Source organism: Petromyzon marinus, assembly GCF_048934315.1.
Source record: "Petromyzon marinus isolate PM22_M1 ecotype Great Lakes invasive population chromosome 75 unlocalized genomic scaffold, UKy_Petmar_22M1.pri1.0 chr75_unloc.3, whole genome shotgun sequence".
Lineage (NCBI taxonomy): Eukaryota > Metazoa > Chordata > Hyperoartia > Petromyzontiformes > Petromyzontidae > Petromyzon > Petromyzon marinus.
In genome coordinates, this window is record NW_027422615.1 from 20,981 (window position 1) to 42,500 (window position 21,520).

At 54.9% G+C, this 21,520-nt stretch overlaps 1 protein-coding gene across 1 annotated transcript in view; it reads left to right on the forward strand.

The window, feature by feature from the left end:
* Positions 1-21,520, forward strand: part of LOC142908170 (transferrin receptor protein 2-like) — a 39,562-nt gene that overhangs the window by 14,316 nt on the left and 3,726 nt on the right. The window contains exons 3-8 of the mRNA XM_076058472.1: positions 1,670-1,851; positions 4,292-4,417; positions 12,629-12,714; positions 13,682-13,745; positions 14,490-14,557; positions 19,940-19,995. Of these exons, the coding sequence (XP_075914587.1) occupies positions 1,670-1,851; positions 4,292-4,417; positions 12,629-12,714; positions 13,682-13,745; positions 14,490-14,557; positions 19,940-19,995 (582 nt within the window). The remainder of the gene's footprint in view (positions 1-1,669; positions 1,852-4,291; positions 4,418-12,628; positions 12,715-13,681; positions 13,746-14,489; positions 14,558-19,939; positions 19,996-21,520) is intronic.

Below are 21,520 nucleotides of genomic sequence, written 5' to 3' on the forward strand. Positions count from 1 at the left end.
ACCTCCACCACCACCATCATAACTCCCCTTCCACCCCCCTTGTTATCTCCCACTTGGTCTCTCCCACCCAGGTCCCTGTCTCCCAGTAGCGCCATGGCACCCCCCGCCTGGAGGGGCAGAATGGACTCTCCCTACCTCCACCACCACCATCATAACTCCCCCTCCACCCACCCCCCCCTTGTTATCTCCCACTTGGTCTCTCCCACCCAGGTCCCTGTCTCCCAGTAGCGCCATGGCACCCCCCGCCTGGAGGGGCAGAATGGACTCTCCCTACCTCCACCACCATCATCATAACTCCCCCTCCACCCACCCCCCCCTTGTTATCTCCCACTTGGTCTCTCCCACCCAGGTCCCTGTCTCCCAGTAGCGCCATGGCACCCCCCGCCTGGAGGGGCAGAATGGACTCTCCCTACCTCCACCACCACCATCATATCTCCACCCCCCTTGTTATCTCCCACTTGGTCTCTCCCACCCAGGTCCCTGTCTCCCAGTAGCGCCATGGCACCCCCTGCCTGGAGGGGCAGAATGGACTCTCCCTACCTCCACCACCACCATCATAACTCCCCCTCCACCCACCCCCCCCCTTGTTATCTCCCACTTGGTCTCTCCCACGCAGGTCCCTGTCTCCCAGTAGCGCCATGGCACCCCCTGCCTGGAGGGGCAGGATGGACTCTCCCTACCTCCACCACCACCATCATAACTCCACCCCCCTTGTTATCTCCCACTTGGTCTCTCCCACGCAGGTCCCTGTCTCCCAGTAGCGCCATGGCACCCCCCGCCTGGAGGGGCAGAATGGACTCTCCCTACCTCCACCACCACCATCATATCTCCACCCCCTTTGTTATCTCCCACTTGGTCTCTCCCACCCAGGTCCCTGTCTCCCAGTAGCGCCATGGCACCCCCTGCCTGGAGGGGCAGAATGGACTCTCCCTACCTCCACCACCACCATCATAACTCCCCCTCCACACCCCCCCTTGTCATCTCCCACTTGGTCTCTCCCACGCAGGTCCCTGTCTCCCAGTAGCGCCATGGCGCCCCCCCCCCCTCCATATCAGAATGGACTCTCCCTACCTCCACCACCACCATCATAACTCCCCCTCCACCCACCCCCCCCCTTGTTATCTCCCACTTGGTCTCTCCCACCCAGGTCCCTGTCTCCCAGTAGCGCCATGGCACCCCCCGCCTGGAGGGGCAGAATGGACTCTCCCTACCTCCACCACCATCATCATAACTCCCCTTCCACCCCCCTTGTTATCTCCCACTTGGTCTCTCCCACCCAGGTCCCTGTCTCCCAGTAGCGCCATGGCACCCCCTGCCTGGAGGGGCAGAATGGACTCTCCCTACCTCCACCACCACCATCATAACTCCACCCCCCCCTTGTTATCTCCCACTTGGTCTCTCCCACCCAGGTCCCTGTCTCCCAGTAGCGCCATGGCACCCCCCGCCTGGAGGGGCAGAATGGACTCTCCCTACCTCCACCACCACCATCATATCTCCACCCCCCTTGTTATCTCCCACTTGGTCTCTCCCACCCAGGTCCCTGTCTCCCAGTAGCGCCATGGCACCCCCCGCCTGGAGGGGCAGAATGGACTCTCCCTACCTCCACCACCATCATCATAACTCCCCTTCCACCCCCCTTGTTATCTCCCACTTGGTCTCTCCCACCCAGGTCCCTGTCTCCCAGTAGCCCCATGGCACCCCCCGCCTGGAGGGGCAGGATGGACTCTCCCTACCGGCTGGGCCCGGCGCTTGCTACCGGTCTGTCCGCCGTGGAGGTGAGCGTCTGGAACGAGCGCAGCACCCGGCAGATGAACAACGTCCTGGGCTGGCTGAAGGGACATCGCGAGCCAGGTGTGGGTGGGTTGGTGGGTGGGTGGGTGGGTGTGTGGGTGGGTGGGTGGGTGGGTGGGTGTGTGGGTGGGTGTGTGGGTGTGTGGGTGGGTGGGTGGGTGTGTGGGTGGGTGGGATTCACGGTGACCGTGTGGGTGGGTGGGGTTCACGGTGGCCGTGTGGGTGGGTGGGGTTCACGGTGGCCGTGTGGGTGGGTGGGTGGGGTTCACTGTGTCCGTGTGGGTGGGTGGGGTTCACGATGGCCGTGTGGGTGGGTGGGGTTCACTGTGTGGGTGGGTGGGGTTCACTGTGTCCGTGTGGGTGGGTGGGGTTCACGGTGTCCGTGTGGGTGGGTGGGGTTCACTGTGTGGGTGGGTGGGGTTCACGATGTCCGTGTGGGTGGGTGGGTGGGGTTCACGGTGGCCGTGTGGGTGGGTGGGGTTCACGGTGGCCGTGTGGGTGGGTGGGGTTCACGGTGGCCGTGTGGGTGGGTGGGGTTCACGGTGGCCGTGTGGGTGGGTGGGTGGGGTTCACTGTGTCCGTGTGGGTGGGTGGGGTTCACGATGGCCGTGTGGGTGGGTGGGGTTCACTGTGTGGGTGGGTGGGGTTCACTGTGTCCGTGTGGGTGGGTGGGGTTCACGGTGTCCGTGTGGGTGGGTGGGGTTCACTGTGTGGGTGGGTGGGGTTCACGATGTCCGTGTGGGTGGGTGGGTGGGGTTCACGGTGGCCGTGTGGGTGGGTGGGGTTCACGGTGGCCGTGTGGGTGGGTGGGGTTCACGGTGGCCGTGTGGGTGGGTGGGGTTCACGGTGGCCGTGTGGGTGGGTGGGGTTCACGGTGGCCGTGTGGGTGGGTGGGGTTCACGGTGGCCGTGTGGGTGGGTGGGGTTCACGGTGGCCGTGTGGGTGGGTGGGGTTCACGGTGGCCGTGTGGGTGGGTGGGGTTCACGGTGGCCGTGTGGGTGGGTGGGGTTCACGGTGGCCGTGTGGGTGGGTGGGGTTCACGGTGGCCGTGAACCCCACCCACCCACACGGTGTCCGTGTGGGTGGGTGGGGTTCACGGTGGCCGTGTGGGTGGGTGGGGTTCACGGTGACCGTGTGGGTGGGTGGGGTTCACGGTGGCCGTGTGGGTGGGTGGGGTTCACGGTGGCCGTGTGGGTGGGTGGGGTTCACTGTTTTGGCCGTGTGGGTGGGTGGGGTTCACGGTGTCCGTGTGGGTGGGTGGGGTTCACGGTGACGGTGTTGTTGACGTTGTTGACGTTGTTGTTGACGTTGTTGTTGACGTTGACGACGTTGTTGTTAATGTTGTTGTTGTTGACGACGTTGTTGTTGTTGTTGACGTTGTTGTTGTTGACGTTGTTGTTGTTGACGACGTTGTTGTTGACGTTGTTGTTGATGTTGTTGTTGACGTTGTTGTTGATGTTGTTGTTGACGATGTTGTTGACGTTGTTGTTGACGATGTTGTTGACGTTGTTGTTGACGATGTTGTTGACGATGTTGTTGTTGTTGACGACGTTGTTGACGACGTTGTTGACGACGTTGTTGTTGACGACGTTGTTGTTGACGTTGTTGTTGTTGACGTTGTTGTTGACGTTGTTGTTGACGATGTTGTTGACGTTGTTGTTGACGATGTTGTTGACGACGTTGTTGTTGACGACGTTGTTGTTGACGTTGTTGTTGTTGACGTTGTTGTTGACGTTGTTGTTGACGATGTTGTTGTTGTTGACGACGTTGTTGTTGACGTTGCAGAGCGTGTGGTGGTGCTGGGGGCGTTGTTGTTGACGTTGTTGTTATTGACGTTGTTGTTATTGACGTTGTTGTTGTTATTGTTGACGTTGTTGTTGACGTTGTTGTTGTTGTTGTTGTTGTTGATGACGTTGCTGACGTTGTTGTTGTTGACGTTGTTGTTGTTGTTGACGTTGTTGATGTTGTTGTTGACGTTGTTGTTGTCGTTGTTGATGTTGTTGACGTTGTTGTTGACGACGTTGTTGATGACGACGTTGTTGTTGATGACGGTGTTGTTGTTTTTGTTGACGTTGTTGACGTTGATGATGACGACGTTGTTGACGTTGTTGTTGTTGACGTTGTTGTTGACGACGTTGATGTTGTTGTTGACGTTGTTGACGTTGTAGATGACGTTGTTGGTGACGTTGTTGTTGACGACATTGTTGTTGATGACGTTTTTGTTGTTGACGTTGTTGTTCATGACGACGTTGTTGTTGACGACGTTGTTGTTGACGACGTTGTTGTTGACGTTGTTGTTGACGTTGTTGTTGTTGTTGTTGCAGAGCGCGTGGTGGTGCTGGGGGCGTTGTTGTTGACGTTGTTGTTATTGACGTTGTTGTTGTTGTTATTGACTTTGTTGTTATTGTTGTTGTTGACGTTGTTGTTGACGTTGTTGTTATTGTTGTTGTTGACGTTGTTGTTGACGTTGTTATTGACGTTGTTATTGTTGTTGTTGTAGAGCGTGTGGTGGTGCTGGGGGCGTCTCGAGGGACCCTGGGTGGGGGGCCGGGAGCCTCGACGGTGACGGCGGGGGCAGCGGCGCTGCTGGAGATCGCTCGCACACTCACCAACATGAGCCTACACGGTGAGAGACTCACTAACTACTAATACACTCACCACTACACTCACTACTACACTCACCACCACTACTACACTCACCAACATGAGCCTACATGGTGACACAATAATACTACTACACTCACCACCACTACTACACTCACCAACATGAGCCTACACGGTGACTCACCACTACACTCACCACTACACTCACCAACATGAGCCTACATGGTGAGATACTCACCACTACACTCACCACTACACTCACCACTACTCACCACTACACTCACCACGCACACTCACCAACATGAGCCTACACGGTGAGATACTCACCACTACTCACCACTACACTCACCACGCACACTCACCAACATGAGCCTACACGGTGAGATACTCACCACTACTCACCACTACACTCACCACGCACACTCACCAACATGAGCCTACACGGTGAGATACTCACCACTACTCACCACTACACTCACCACGCACACTCACCACGCACACTCACCAACATGAGCCTACACGGTGAGAGACTCACCACTACACTCACCACTACTCACCACTACACTCACCACTACACTCACCACTACACTCACCACTACACTCACCACGCACACTCACCAACATGAGCCTACACGGTGAGAGACTCACCACTACTCACCACTACACTCACCACTACACTCACCACGCACACTCACCAACATGAGCCTACACGGTGAGATACTCACCACTACTCACCACTACACTCACCACGCACACTCACCAACATGAGCCTACATGGTGAGATACTCACCACTACTCACCACTACACTCACCACGCACACTCACCAACATGAGCCTACACGGTGAGAGACTCACCAATACTCACCACTACTCACCACGCACACTCACCAACATGAGCCTACACGGTGAGATACTCACCACTACTCACCACTACTCACCACTACACTCACCACGCACACTCACCAACATGAGCCTACACGGTGACTCACCACTATACTCACCACTACTCACCACTACACTCACCACTACACTCACCACTACACTCACCACTACTCACCACTACACTCACCAACATGAGCCTACACGGTGAGATACTCACCACTACTCACCACTACACTCACCACTACTCACCACTACACTCACCAACATGAGCCTACACGGTGAGATACTCACCACTACTACACTCACCACTACTCACCACTACACTCACCAACATGAGCCTACACGGTGAGATACTCACCACTACACTCACCACTACTCACCAACATGAGCCTACACGGTGAGATACTCACCACTACTACACTCACCACTACTCACCACTACACTCACCAACATGAGCCTACACGGTGAGATACTCACCACTACACTCACCACTACTCACCACTACACTCACCAACATGAGCCTACACGGTGAGATACTCACCAATACACTCACCACTACTCACCACTACACTCACCAACATGAGCCTACACGGTGAGATACTCACCACTACTCACCACTACACTCACCACGCACACTCACCAACATGAGCCTACATGGTGAGATACTCACCAATACCACTACTCACCACGCACACTCACCAACATGAGCCTACACGGTGAGATACTCACCAATACCACTACTCACCACGCACACTCACCACGCACGCTCACCAACATGAGCCTACACGGTGAGATACTCACCAATACCACTACTCACCACGCACACTCACCAACATGAGCCTACACGGTGAGATACTCACCAATACCACTACTCACCACGCACACTCACCAACATGAGCCTACACGGTGAGATACTCACCAATACCACTACTCACCACGCACACTCACCAACATGAGCCTACACGGTGAGATACTCACTAACTACTAATACACTCACCACTACACTCACTACTACACTCACCACCACTACTACACTCACCAACATGAGCCTACACGGTGAGATACTCACTAACTACTAATACACTCACCACTACACTCACTACTACACTCACCACTACACTCACCATTACACTCACCACTACACTCACTACTACTACACTCACCACGCACACTCACCACTACACTCACTACCACTACACTCACCACGCACACTCACCAACATGAGCCTACATGGTGACACAATAGTACTACTACACTCACCACCACTACTACACTCACCAACATAAGCCTACATGGTGAGATACTCACCACTACTCACCACTACACTCACCACGCACACTCACCAACATAAGCCTGCATGGTGAGATACTCACCAATACCACTACTCACCACTACTCACCACGCACACTCACCAACATGAGCCTACATGGTGAGATACTCACCACGCACACTCACCACTACACTCACCACGCACACTCACCAACATCAGCCTGCACGGTGAGATACTCACTAACTACTACACTCACCACTACTACACTCACCACTACACTCACCACTACACTCACCACTACTCACCACTACACTCACCACTACACTCACCACTACACTCACCACTGCACTCACCACGCACACTCACCAACATGAGCCTACATGGTGACTCACCACTACACTCACCACGCACACTCACCACGCACACTCACCAACATGAGCCTACATGGTGAGACAATAATACTACTACACTCACCACTACTACTACACTCACCACTACTACACTCACTACTACACTCACTACTACACTCACCACGCACACTCACCACGCACACTCACCAACATGAGCCTACATGGTGACTCACCACTACTACTACACTCACCACTATTACTCACCACTACTCACCACTACTACACTCACCAACTACTACACTCACCACGCACACTCACTACTACACTCACCACTATTACCACTACTCACTACTACTACACTCACCAACTACTACACTCGCCACGCACACTCACTACTACACTCACCAACATGAGCCTGCACGGTGACTCACTCACCACGCACACTCACCACTACTACACTCACCACTACTCACCACGCACACTCACCACTACTACACTCACCACTACACTCACCACTACACTCACCACTACTACACTCACTAACATGAGCTCGCACACTCACCAACATGAGCCTGCATGGTGAGATACTCACCAATACCACTACTCACCACTACTCACCACGCACACTCACCAACATGAGCCTGCACGGTGAGATACTCACTAACTACTACTACACTCACTACTACACTCACCACTACACTCACCACTACACTCACCACTACACTCACTACTACACTCACCACTACACTCACTACTACACTCACTACTACACTCACCACTACACTCACCACTACACTCACTACTACACTCACCACTACACTCACTACTACACTCACTACTACACTCACCACTACACTCACCACTACACTCACTACTACACTCACCACTACACTCACTACTACACTCACTACTACACTCACCACTACACTCACCACTACACTCACTACTACACTCACCACTACACTCACTACTACACTCACTACTACACTCACCACTACACTCACCACTACACTCACCACTACACTCACCACTACACTCACCACTACACTCACTACTACACTCACCACTACACTCACCACTACTCACCACTACTACACTCACCACGCACACTCACCAACATGAGCCTGCACGGTGACTCACTCACTACCACTACTCACCACTACTCACCACTACTCACCACTACACTCACCACTGCACTCACCACGCACACTCACCAACATGAGCCTGCACGGTGAGATACTCACCACTACTACTACACTCACCACTACTACTACACTCACCACTATTACTCACCACTACTCACCACTACTACACTCACCAACTACTACACTCACCACGCACACTCACCAACATGAGCCTGCACGGTGAGATACTCACCACTACACTCACCACTACAACACTCACCACTACACTCACTACTACTACACTCACCACTACACTCACCAACATCAGCCTGCACAGTGACACAATAATACTAATACACTCACCACTACACTCACCACTACACTCACCACTACACTCACCACTACTACACTCACCACTACACTCACTACTACACTCACCACTACTACACTCACCACTACACTCACCACTACTACACTCACCACTACACTCACTACTACACTCACCACCACTACACTCACCACTACTACACTCACCACTACTACACTCACCACTACACTCACCACTACTACACTCACCACTACTACACTCACCACTACACTCACTACTACACTCACCACTACACTCAACACGCACGCTCACAAACATGAGCCTGCACGGTGACACACTAACATACTACTACTCACTACTACACTCACCACTACACTCACCACTACTACACTCACTAACATGAGCTCGCACGCTCACTAACATGAGCCTGCACGGTGAGACACTCACCAATACTCACCATTACACTCACCACTACTCACCACTACTACACTCACTAACATGAGCCTGCACGGTGAGACACTCACCAATACTCACCATTACACTCACCACTACTCACCAATACTACTCACTACACTCACCACTACTCACCACTACTCACCACTACTACACTCACTAACATGAGCTTGCACGGTGAGACAATAATACACTCACCACTACTACACTCACCACTACGCTCACCACTACACTCACCACTACACTCACCACTACTCACCACTACACTCACTAACTTGAGCCTGCACGGTGAGACGCTCACCACTACTCACCACTACTCACCACTACACTCACCACTACTCACCACTACTACACTCACCACGCACGCTCACTAACATGAGCCTGCACGGTGAGACACTCACTACGCTCACCACTACACTCACCACTACTCACCACGACACTCACCACTACTACTCACCACTACACTCACCACTACACTCACCACTACTCACCATTACACTCACCACTACTACTCACCACTACTACGCTCACTAACATGAGCTCGCACGCTCACTAACATGAGCCTGCACGGTGAGACGCTCACCACTACTCACCACTACTACATTCATGAAGGGGGCGTGGGAGCGTGGCGGTGAGGTGTGGGAAGCTGTAAGTCCCAGGCTACTTTGGGCTCGCCTTCCCATCAACCGGAGGTGAGGAGTGGTGGTCGTGGTTACTTATGCCCCCACCGAAGATGAACATCCGTGCAGGGATGCAGGCAAGGCCGATGAGTCAGATGCCTTCTATGACCTCCTGTCACAGGTGCTGGCTAAAGTGGCCCCTCGGGATAGAGTCATCTTGTTGAGTGACTTAAATGCCCGAGTTGGTCATGATACTGGCACCTGGTCTGAAGTTATTGTAAGGCATGGGCCAGATCAGCTCAATAACAACGGCAGGAGGCTGCTAGATTTTTGTGCAGCCCATGGGCTTGTAATTACCAACACGCTGTTCCGGCATCGGCGCATCCACACAACATCATGGATGCACGCCGGGTCCAAGCAAGAACATCTGCTGGACTACATAGTGACGGAACAGCGGATGCGGGCCCATGACCTTGACACCAGGACCTACCGTGGAGCTGATCTGCCCTCTGACCATCGACTAGTCATCTGTAAGATGCGCCTGCCATTCTTCCACTCCGGTGGTGGGTGTACACCCAGAACCCCATTCCAACCTAAGGTGGTCTGGTCTCAGCTAGCTGATGAAAGTTGCAAGCGAGAATTTCATCATCGCTTGCGGCTGGGGTTGGCATCGTCCCCGACTCCTGATGTCGAGGGTAAATGGGCGAGGTTTAGGACTGTGACTCATGCAGCTGCAATGGCTGGTTTGGGTACGCGGTCCAGACCTCCCCAGAGACCCTGGCTGACAGAGGCAGTGTTCAAGCTGGCTGAGAAAAAGCGACAGGCCCACTCTCATCGGCTACAGCATCCCACGTTGGAGAATGAGGAGGCTTACCGCAGTCTTTGATCGGAGGTTCGGAAAGCCGTGAGGCGCTGCAAGGATGGGTGGTGGTCGCGGGTTGCAGAGGAGATGGAGTCTGCCTCAGTGGCCCGTGATCACAAATCTCTATTTAACTCCATCAAAAAACTAACCTGCAGCGCCACACTTATTACCATCATTTGGGGAAAGAATAGTGATCCAATCTACGACCCCCAGGAACAGGTTTGCAGATTTGCTGAGCATTTCTGTGAGGTCCTGGGGGAAATCCATCAGCCAGGACAAAGTGGGGATGACCCTGCTGAGGCTGCGGTGCCTCAAATATTGGAGGAGGAAGTCACCCCCTGTGAGTGGCTGGCTGAGGTGCCATCTGTTGAGGAAGTACTGAAGGCGATCCGGAGTCTGAGACCAGGAAAGGCAGCGGGCAGAGATGATCTCCCAAGCGAAATGGTGAGGGAGGGTAGGATTTGTGCACAGACTGCCCTATATGACATCATAACAACAGTCTGGACCACTGGACGGGTTCTGCAAGACTGGAATGATGCCCTGGTGGTCCCCCTCTTTAAGAAGGGGGACCGCACAGACTGTAACAACTACAGGGGCATCTCACTCCTCAGTGTGCCGGGAAAGGTTCTGGAAAGGATTATTCAACATCGCCTTGCCAGGTACGCTGAGGAGAGGCTTGCGGTGCCCCAGTGCGGTTTCAGGAAAAGGCGGTCCTGCACAGATGCCATATTTTCTGTCCGTCTGCTACAGCAGAGGTGTAGGGAATTCCAACAAGACCTACATCTCTGCTTTATTGGCCTGGTCAAGGCCTATGATAGCATCAGTAGGCCTGGGCTCTGGGTTGTTCGTACTTTCGGAGTCCCTGACCCTCTGCTCACGATCATTAAGGACCTTCATGATGGTGAGCGGGCCCGGGTAAAACTACGTGGCCGGGAGTCAGAGGCATTCCCTGTACACCTTGGGGTGCGACAGGGATGTCCTCTGGCTCCCACGTTATTTAACATCTATTTTGACCACGTAGTTTGTGAAGCCTTCAATAGCTGTACCGGGGGAATCTCCATATGGTACAGATATAATGGGAGGCTGATCGACGCCCGGGTGCGGTCAAGGGATGGCTCCCTATTGCTCAACCACGTTATGTATGCTGATGATCTGGTAATCGCTGCTCACTCAGAGGAAGAGTTGGAGGCGCTGCTGCTGAGACTGGAGCGTGCCACTAAGAGGTGGGGCCTTACCATCAGCCCCACCAAAACTAAGCACCTGCCTGGGTATTTTGTACCATCGGACACTCCACCCCCACAACTCCCAATCGGTGATGGGGCAGTTGTGGAGCGAGTGGAGAGTTTCCCATACCTTGGCAGTGTGCCCATAACCGGCTCTGGTTTAACAGCAGAGGTCTCACTCCGAATCAGTCGAGCGGCAATATCTTTTCATCGGTTGCGTAACGCTGTGTGGAAGCTACCTGGTCTGTCGCTCCGCACTAAGCTTCAGGTCTTCTCGGCCACGGTCATTCCCTCCCTTCTGTACGCTTGCGAAACGTGGACCCCCCTAATGGAGCATCTGCCTACGATCCATCCTGGGTTTAACCAGACTGGATTATGTGAGGAGCTCACAAATCCTTGATAGATGTGGACAAAGTCCCATCGGTGAGCTCCTCCGGCAGGCAAGGCTGCGTTGGCTGGGTCATGTAGCCCGCATGCCCAGCCATCGCATGCCTAAACAGCTTTTGTTCGGCCGGATCGAGGGGGCTAAGCGGGCGCGGCACGGGCTAGAGAAGAGATGAAGTGATGTGGTCCAGGAGGACGTGGAGCTGAGTGGGCTTGCCGATGGACCGGTACCAGCGGTGTCAAGATCGGCCTCTGTGGAGGAGGCTCGTGAAGGACGCTGCTACTGGGCAGTTGGAGGCAGTCGCCCTCCAACAACAACAACGGAGGGCGGAGGAGCGACGCTCACAACAACGAGCGGAGCGCCGGGTGGCTAAAGCGCAGCAGGTTGGCACAGTAGGGGGCACAGGTGGTGCATCAGCCAGTCGTCTCAGTCAGTCGACCCGTGGCACCTGCTGGGTCTGCCCCCGTGACCTCCTGCCAGCGGGCGTTCGACACTCCACGTGGCGGCCTCAAGGTGCACATGGCCTGGCACAAGCGTCGTGGTGACGTCACCGGCGAATGGCGGTTGTTGTTGTTGTGGGTGAGCGTGGTGGTGGTGGTGGTGGTGAGCAATGAGACAGAGACAGAGAGAGACACTCACCAACATGAACCTCCCCCCGTGCCCTCCCCCCCCCGTGCCCCCCCCCCGTGCCCCCCCCGTGCCCCCCCCCCGTGCCCCCCCCCCGTGCCCCCCCCAGCAGGTGTGGGGCTGGCTCGTAGCGTGCTGTTTGCCAGCTGGGACGGAGGGCAGTTTGGAGCGGTGGGCGCCACCGAATGGCTCGAGGTACCCCAGGGGTCAGGGGTCACGCAGGGGTCACCGGGGGGGTCACCCGGGGGTCACCGGGGGGGTCACCCAGGGGTCACCGTGGGAGGGGGGGGGGGTGTAAACCAGGGGTCACCGGGTAATTTATGATGATGTTCATGTTGTTAGTGATGATGCTGATGTTGTGATGTTGATGGTGTGATGTTGATGGTGTGATGTTGATGTGATGTTGTTAGTGATAATGCTGATGGTGTGATGATGATAGTGTGATGTTGTGATGTTGATGGTGTGATGTTGATGGTGTGATATTGATGTTGTTAGTGATAATGCTGATGGTGTGATGATGATAGTGTGATGTTGTGATGTTGATGGTGTGATGTTGATGGTGTGATGGTGTGATGTTGTGATGTTGATGTTGTTAGTGATAATGCTGATGGTGTGATGATAGTGTGATGTTGTTAGTGATGATGTTGATGGTGTGATGTTGATGTTGTGATGTTGATGGTGTGATGTTGATGTTGTTAGTGATAATGCTGATGGTGTGATGATGATAGTGTGATATTGTGATGTTGATGGTGTGATGTTGTGATGTTGATGGTGTGATGTTGATGGTGTGATGTTAGTGATGATGCTGATGGTGTAATGTTGATGTTGTGATGTTGATGTGATGTTGTTTTTAGTGATGATGCTGATGGTGTGATGTTGTGATGTCGATGTTGTCATGTTGATGTTGTGATGTTGATGGTGTGATGGTGTGATGTTGATGTTGGTGTGATGATGATGTTGTGATGTTATTGTTGTGTTGTTGATGTTGTGATGTTGATGTTGCGATGTTGATGTTGTGATGTTGATGTTGCGATGTTTCGATGTTGATTTTGATGTTGTTGATGTTGTGATATTGATGTTGTGATGTTGATGTTGTGATGTTGATGTTGTTGTGATGTTGATGGTGTGATGTTGTTGGTGTGATGTTGTTGTTGTGTTGTAGGTCCACTTGTCCTCTCTACAGTCCAGAGCCGTTGCATACTTTGACCTGGACGGCATCATGCTGGGTAAGCCTCGTGGGGAGTGGTGGTGCAGCGGTTAGCGCACTGTGAGTGGGGAGTGGTGGTGCAGCGGTTAGCGCACTGTGAGTGGGGAGTGGTGGTGCAGCGGTTAGCACACTGTGAGTGGGGAGCGGTGGTGCAGTGGTTAGCGCACTGTGTGTGTGTGGAGTGGTGGTGCAGTGGTTAGCGCACTGTGTGAGTGAGTGGGGAGCGGTGGTGCAGTGGTTAGCGCACTGTGTGTGTGTGTGTGTGAGTGGGGAGTGGTGGTGCAGTGGTTAGCGCACTGTGTGTGTGTGTGTGTGGGGAGCGGTGATACTGGTGGTGCTGGTGGTGTGGTTGTGGTGGTGCTGGTGGTGTGGTGGTGCTGGTGGTGGGGTGGTGCTGGTGGTGTGGTGGTGGTGTAGTGGTGGTGGTGCTGGTGGTGTGGTGGTGTGGTCGTGGTGGTGGTGTGGTGGTGGTGGTGGTGTGGTGGTGGTGGTGGTGTGGTGGTCCTGGTGGTGTGGTGGTGCTGGTGGTGTGGTGTGCTGGTGGTGTGGTGTGCTGGTGGTGTGGTGGTGTGGTGTGCTGGTGGTGTGGTGCTGGTGGTGGTGCTGGTGGTGGTGGTGTGGTGGTGGTGTAGTGGTGGTGTTGGCCACCCACCTCATCTTCACGGGTGTGCTCCTTCCACTTGCTGATAGCTCGCCGCTCTCAACAGCACTTGCCCCGACGCTCTGCTGAGGCTACAGGGGGGACCTTTGTCTGTGTGTCTAGGGTCGGAGGAATTGAGAGTTCAAGCAAGTCCACTGCTGGCTGAACTCATCCACGAAGCTATTGAGAAGGTACTGTAACTCGCACACAGAGACCCACAGACTCACCACACAGAGACCCACAGACTCACCACACAGAGACCCACAGACTCACCACACAGAGACCCACAAACTCACCACACAGAGACCCACAGACTCAACACACAGAGACCCACAGACTCGGCACACAGAGACCCACAGACTCACCACACAGAGACCCACAGACTCATCACACAGAGACCCACAGACTCACCACACAGAGACCCACAGACTCACCACACAGAGACCCACAAACTCACCACACAGAGACCCACAGACTCAACACACAGAGACCCACAGACTCACCACACAGAGACCCACAGACTCACCACACAGAGACCCACACACTCGCCAGACAGAGACCCACAGACTCGCCACACAGAGACCCACAGACTCACCACACAGAGACCCACAGACTCACCACACAGAGACCCACAGACTCACCACACAGAGACTCACAGACTCACCACACAGAGACCCACAGACTCACCACACAGAGACCCACAGACTCACCACACAGAGACCCACAGACTCACCACACAGAGACCCACAGACTCGCCACACAGAGACCCACAGACTCACCACACAGAGACCCACAGACTCACAACACAGAGACCCACAGACTCACCACACAGAGACCCACAGACTCACAACACAGAGACCCACAGACTCACCACACAGAGACCCACAGACTCAACACACAGAGACTCACAGACTGAGCACACAGAGACCCACAGACTCACCACACAGAGACCCACAGATTCACCACACAGACACCCACAGACTCACCACACAGAGACCCACAGACTCACCACACAGAGACCCACAGACTCACCACACAGAGACCCACAGACTCACCACACAGAGACCCACAGACTCACCACACAGAGACCCACAGACTCACCACACAGAGACCCACAGACTCATCACACAGAGACCCACAGACTCACCACACAGAGACCCACAGACTCACCACACAGAGACCCACAAACTCACCACACAGAGACCCACAGACTCAACACACAGAGACCCACAGACTCACCACACAGAGACCCACAGACTCACCACACAGAGACCCACACACTCGCCAGACAGAGACCCACAGACTCGCCACACAGAGACCCACAGACTCACCACACAGAGACCCACAGACTCACCACACAGAGACCCACAGACTCACCACACAGAGACTCACAGACTCACCACACAGAGACCCACAGACTCACCACACAGAGACCCACAGACTCACCACACAGAGACCCACAGACTCACCACACAGAGACCCACAGACTCACCACACAGAGACCCACAGACTCACCACACAGAGACCCACAGACTCACAACACAGAGACCCACAGACTCACCACACAGAGACCCACAGACTCACAACACAGAGACCCACAGACTCACCACACAGAGACCCACAGACTCACCACACAGAGACTCACAGACTGAGCACACAGAGACCCACAGACTCACCACACAGAGACCCACAGATTCACCACACAGACACCCACAGACTCACCACACAGAGACCCACAGACTCACAACACAGAGACCCACAGACTCACCACACAGAGACCCACAGACTCACAACACAGAGACCCACAGACTCACCACACAGAGACCCACAGACTCAACACACAGAGACTCACAGACTGAGCACACAGAGACCCACAGACTCACCACACAGAGACCCACAGATTCACCACACAGACACCCACAGACTCACCACACAGAGACCCACAGACTCACCACACAGAGACCCACAGACTCACCACACAGAGACCCACAGACTCACCACACAGAGACCCACAGACTCACCACACAGAGACCCACAGACTCACCACACAGAGACCCACAGACTCATCACACAGAGACCCACAGACTCACCACACAGAGACCCACAGACTCACCACACAGAGACCCACAAACTCACCACACAGAGACCCACAGACTCAACACACAGAGACCCACAGACTCACCACACAGAGACCCACAGACTCACCACACAGAGACCCACACACTCGCCAGACAGAGACCCACAGACTCGCCACACAGAGACCCACAGACTCACCACACAGAGACCCACAGACTCACCACACAGAGACCCACAGACTCACCACACAGAGACTCACAGACTCACCACACAGAGACCCACAGACTCACCACACAGAGACCCACAGACTCACCACACAGAGACCCACAGACTCACCACACAGAGACCCACAGACTCGCCACACAGAGACCCACAGACTCACCACACAGAGACCCACAGACTCACAACACAGAGACCCACAGACTCACCACACAGAGACCCACAGACTCACAACACAGAGACCCACAGACTCACCACACAGAGACCCATAGACTCACCACACAGAGACCCACAGACTCACCACACAGAGACTCACAGACTGAGCACACAGAGACCCACAGACTCACCACACAGAGACCCACAGATTCACCACACAGACACCCACAGACTCACCACACAGAGACCCACAGACTCACCACACAGAGACCCACAGACTCACCACACAGAGACCCACAGACTCACCACACAGAGACCCACAGACTCACCACACAGAGACCCACAGACTCAACACACAGAGACCCACAGACTCACCACACAGAGACCCACAGACTCACCACACAGAGACCCACAGACTCACCACACAGAGACCCACAGACTCACCACACAGAGACCCACAGACTCACCACACAGAGACCCACAGACTCACCACACAGAGACCCACAGACTCACCACACAGAGACCCACAGACTCACCACACAGAGACCCACAGACTCACCACACAGAGACCCACGGACTCACCACACAGAGACCCACAGACTCACCACACAGAGACCCACAGACTCACCACACAGAAACCCACAGACTCACCTCACAGAGACCCACAGACTCGCCACACAGAGACCCACAGACTCACCACACAGAGACCCACAGACTCACCACACAGAGACCCACAGACTCAACACACAGAGACCCACAGACTCACCACACAGAGACCCACAGACTCGCCACACAGAGACCCACAGACTCACCACACAGAGACCCACAGACTCGCCACACAGAGACCCACAGACTCACCACACAGAGACCCACAGACTCACCACACAGAGACCCACAAACTCAACACACAGAGACCCGCAGACTCACACACAGAGACCCACAGACTCACACACTCACTCACTCACCCACTCACTCACTCACCCACTCACTCACCCACTCACTCACTCACCCACTCACCCACACACTCACCCACTCACCCACCCACTCACCCACTCACCCACCCACTCACCCACTCACCCACCCACTCACTCACCCACCCACTCACTCACCCACCCACTCACTCACCCACCCACCCACTCACTCACTCACCCACTCACTCACCCACTCACTCACTCACTCACCCACTCACACACCCACTCACCCACCCACTCACTCACTCACCGACTCACCCACTCACTCACTCACTCACCCACACACTCACCCACTCACCCACCCACTCACCCACTCACCCACCCACTCACCCACCCACTCACTCACTCACTCACCCACACACTCACCCACACACTTACCCACTCACTCACTCACTCACCCACTCACTCACCCACTCACTCACCCAAACACTCACCCACTCACTCACTCACTCACCCACTCACTCACTCACTCACCCACTCACTCACTCACTCACCCACTCACTCACCCACTCACCCACCCACTCCCCCACTCACTCACCCACTCACCCACTCACTCACGCCTCACCCACTCACACACTCACCCACTCACTCACCCACTCACCCACCCACTCACTCACCCACACACTCACCCACACACTCACCCACCCACTCACTCACCCACCCACTCACTCACTCACCCACACACTCACCCACCCACTCACCCACCCACTCACCCACCCACTCACCCACCCACCCACTCACCCACTCACTCACTCACCCACTCACCCACTCACTCACTCACCCACACACTCACCCACTCACCCACTCACTCACCCACTCACTCACCCAAACACTCACCCACTCACCCACTCACTCACTCACCCACACACTCACTCACCCACTCACTCACTCACTCACCCACTCACCCACTCACTCACTCACTCACCCACTCACTCACCCACTCACCCACCCACTCACCCACTCACTCACTCACTCACCCACTCACTCACCCACTCACCCACCCACTCACCCACTCACTCACCCACTCACCCACTTACTCACCCACTCACCCACTCACCCACCCACTCACCCACCCACTCACCCACCCACTCACTCACCCACCCACTCACTCACTCACCCCTCACACACTCACCCACTCACTCACCCACCCACTCACTCACCCACCCACTCACTCACCCACCCACTCACTCACTCACTCACCCACCCACTCACCCACTCACTCACTCACCCACTCACCCACCCACTCACCCACTCACTCACTCACCCACACACTCACCCACACACTCACCCACTCACCCACTCACTCACCCACTCACTCACCCACTCACTCACCCAAACACTCACCCACTCACCCACTCACTCACCCACACACTCACTCACCCACTCACTCACTCATTCACCCACTCACCCACTCACTCACTCACTCACCCACTCACTCACCCACTCACCCACCCACTCACCCACCCACCCACCCACTCACTCACTCACTCACCCACTCACTCACTCACTCACCCACCCACTCACTCACCCTCTCACCCACCCACCCACTCACCCACCCACCCACCCACTCACCCACCCACCCACCCACTCCCCCACCTACCCACCCACTCACCCACCCACTCACCCACCCACTCACCCACCCACCCACTCACCCACCCACTCACCCACCCACTCACCCACCCACTCACCCACCCACTCACCCACTCACTCACCCACCCACTCACTCACCCACACACCCACTCACCCACACACCCACTCACCCACCCACCCACTCACTCACCCACTCACCCACCCACCCACTCACCCACCCACTCACCCACCCACTCACTCACCCACTCACTCACTCACCCACCCACTCACCCACCCACTCACCCACCCACTCCCCCACCCACTCACCCACCCACTCACCCACCCACCCACCCACTCACTCACCCACCCACCCACTCACCCACCCACTCACTCACTCACCCACCCACTCACCCACTCACTCACTCACCCACCCACTCACCCACCCACTCACTCACTCACTCACCCACCCACTCACCCACCCACTCACTCACTCACCCACCCACTCACCCACCCACTCACCCACTCACCCACCCACTCACCCACCCACTCACCCACCCACTCACTGTGCTTCCTCTCTCCCAGGTGCCGTTGGCCAAGCAGAACATCGTGGGCACACAGGAGGACTGGCCCTCCAGCCTGTGAGTGGGGGGCTGGGGGTGGGGGGGGTGGGGGGGTGGAGGTGTTTGTGTGTGACTCTGTGTGTGTCTGTCTGTGTGTCTCTGTGTCTCTGTGTGTCTCAGTGTCTCTGTGTGTGTCTCAGTGTCTCTGTGTCTCTGTGTCTCTGTGTGTCTCTGTGTGTGTCTCTGTGTCTGTGTGTGTGTGTGTATCTGTGTGTCTGTGTGTCTGTGTGTCTCTGTGTGTCTGTGTGTCTGTGTGTGTCTCTGTGTGTCTCTGTGTGTCTCTGTGTGTGTCTCTGTGTGTGTGTATGTCTCTGTGTGTCTGTGTGTGTCTCTGTGTGTCTGTTTGTCTGTGTGTCTGTGTGTCTGTCTGTGTGTCTCTGTGTGTGTGTCTCTGTGTGTCTTGGTGTGTCTTGGTGTGTCTGTGTGACTCTGTGTCACTCTGTGTGACCTTGTGTGTGACTCTGTGTGTGACTCTGTGTGTGTCTCAGGGTCTCTCTGTGTGACTCTGTGTGTGACTCTGTCTGTGTGTCTTGGTGTGTCTGTCTGTCTGTGTGCTCTGTGTGTCTTGGTCTCTGTGTTTGTGTGTGACTCTGTCTGTGTGTCTTGGTGTGTCTGTCTGTCTGTGTGCTCTGTGTGTCTTGGTCTCTGTGTTTCTGTGTGTCTCTGTGTGTGTCTCTGTGTGTGTGTGTCTCTGTGTGTCTTGGTGTGTCTTGGTGTGTCTGTGTGACTCTGTGTGTGACTCTGTGTGTGACTCTGTGTGTGACTCTGTGTGTGACTCTGTGTGTGTCTCAGGGTCTCTGTGTGTGACTCTGTGTGTGACTCTGTCTGTGTGTCTTGGTGTGTCTGTCTGTCTGTGTGCTCTGTGTGTCTTGGTGTGTCTGTGGGTCTCTGTGTGTGACTCTGTGTGTAACTCTGTGTGTGTCTCAGGGTCTCTGTGTGTCTGTCTGTGTGCTCTGGGTGTGACTCTGTGTGTGTCTCTGTGTGTCTTGGTGTGTCTGTTTGTCTGTCTGTGTGCTCTGTGTATCTTGGTGTGTCTATGGGTGACTCTGTGTGTGACTCTGTGTGTGTGTCTCAGGGTCTCTGTGTGTGACTCTGTGTGTGTCTCTGTGTGTCTTGGTGTGTCTGTGTGTCTGTCTGTGTGCTCTGTGTGTCTTGGTGTGTCTGTGTGTCTCTGTGTGTGACTCTGTGTGTGTCTCTGTGTCTGTGTGTCTCTGTGTGTCTCTGTGTGTGTCTCAGTGTCTCTGTGTGTGTCTCAGTGTCTCTGTGTGTGTCTCAGTGTCTCTGTGTGTGTCTCAGTGTCTCTGTGTGTGTATCAGTGTCTCTGTGTGTCTCTGTGTGTGTCTCAGTGTCTCTGTGTGTGTCTCAGTGTCTCTGTGTGTCTCTGTGTGTGTCTCAGTGTCTCTGTGTGTGTCTCAGTGTCTTTGTGTGTGTCTCCAATGTCTCTGTGTGTCTCTGTGTGTATCTCAGTGTCTCTGTGTGTCTCTCAGTGTGTCTGTGTGTGTCTCAGTGTCTCTGTGTGTCTCTGTGTGTCTTGGTGTGTATC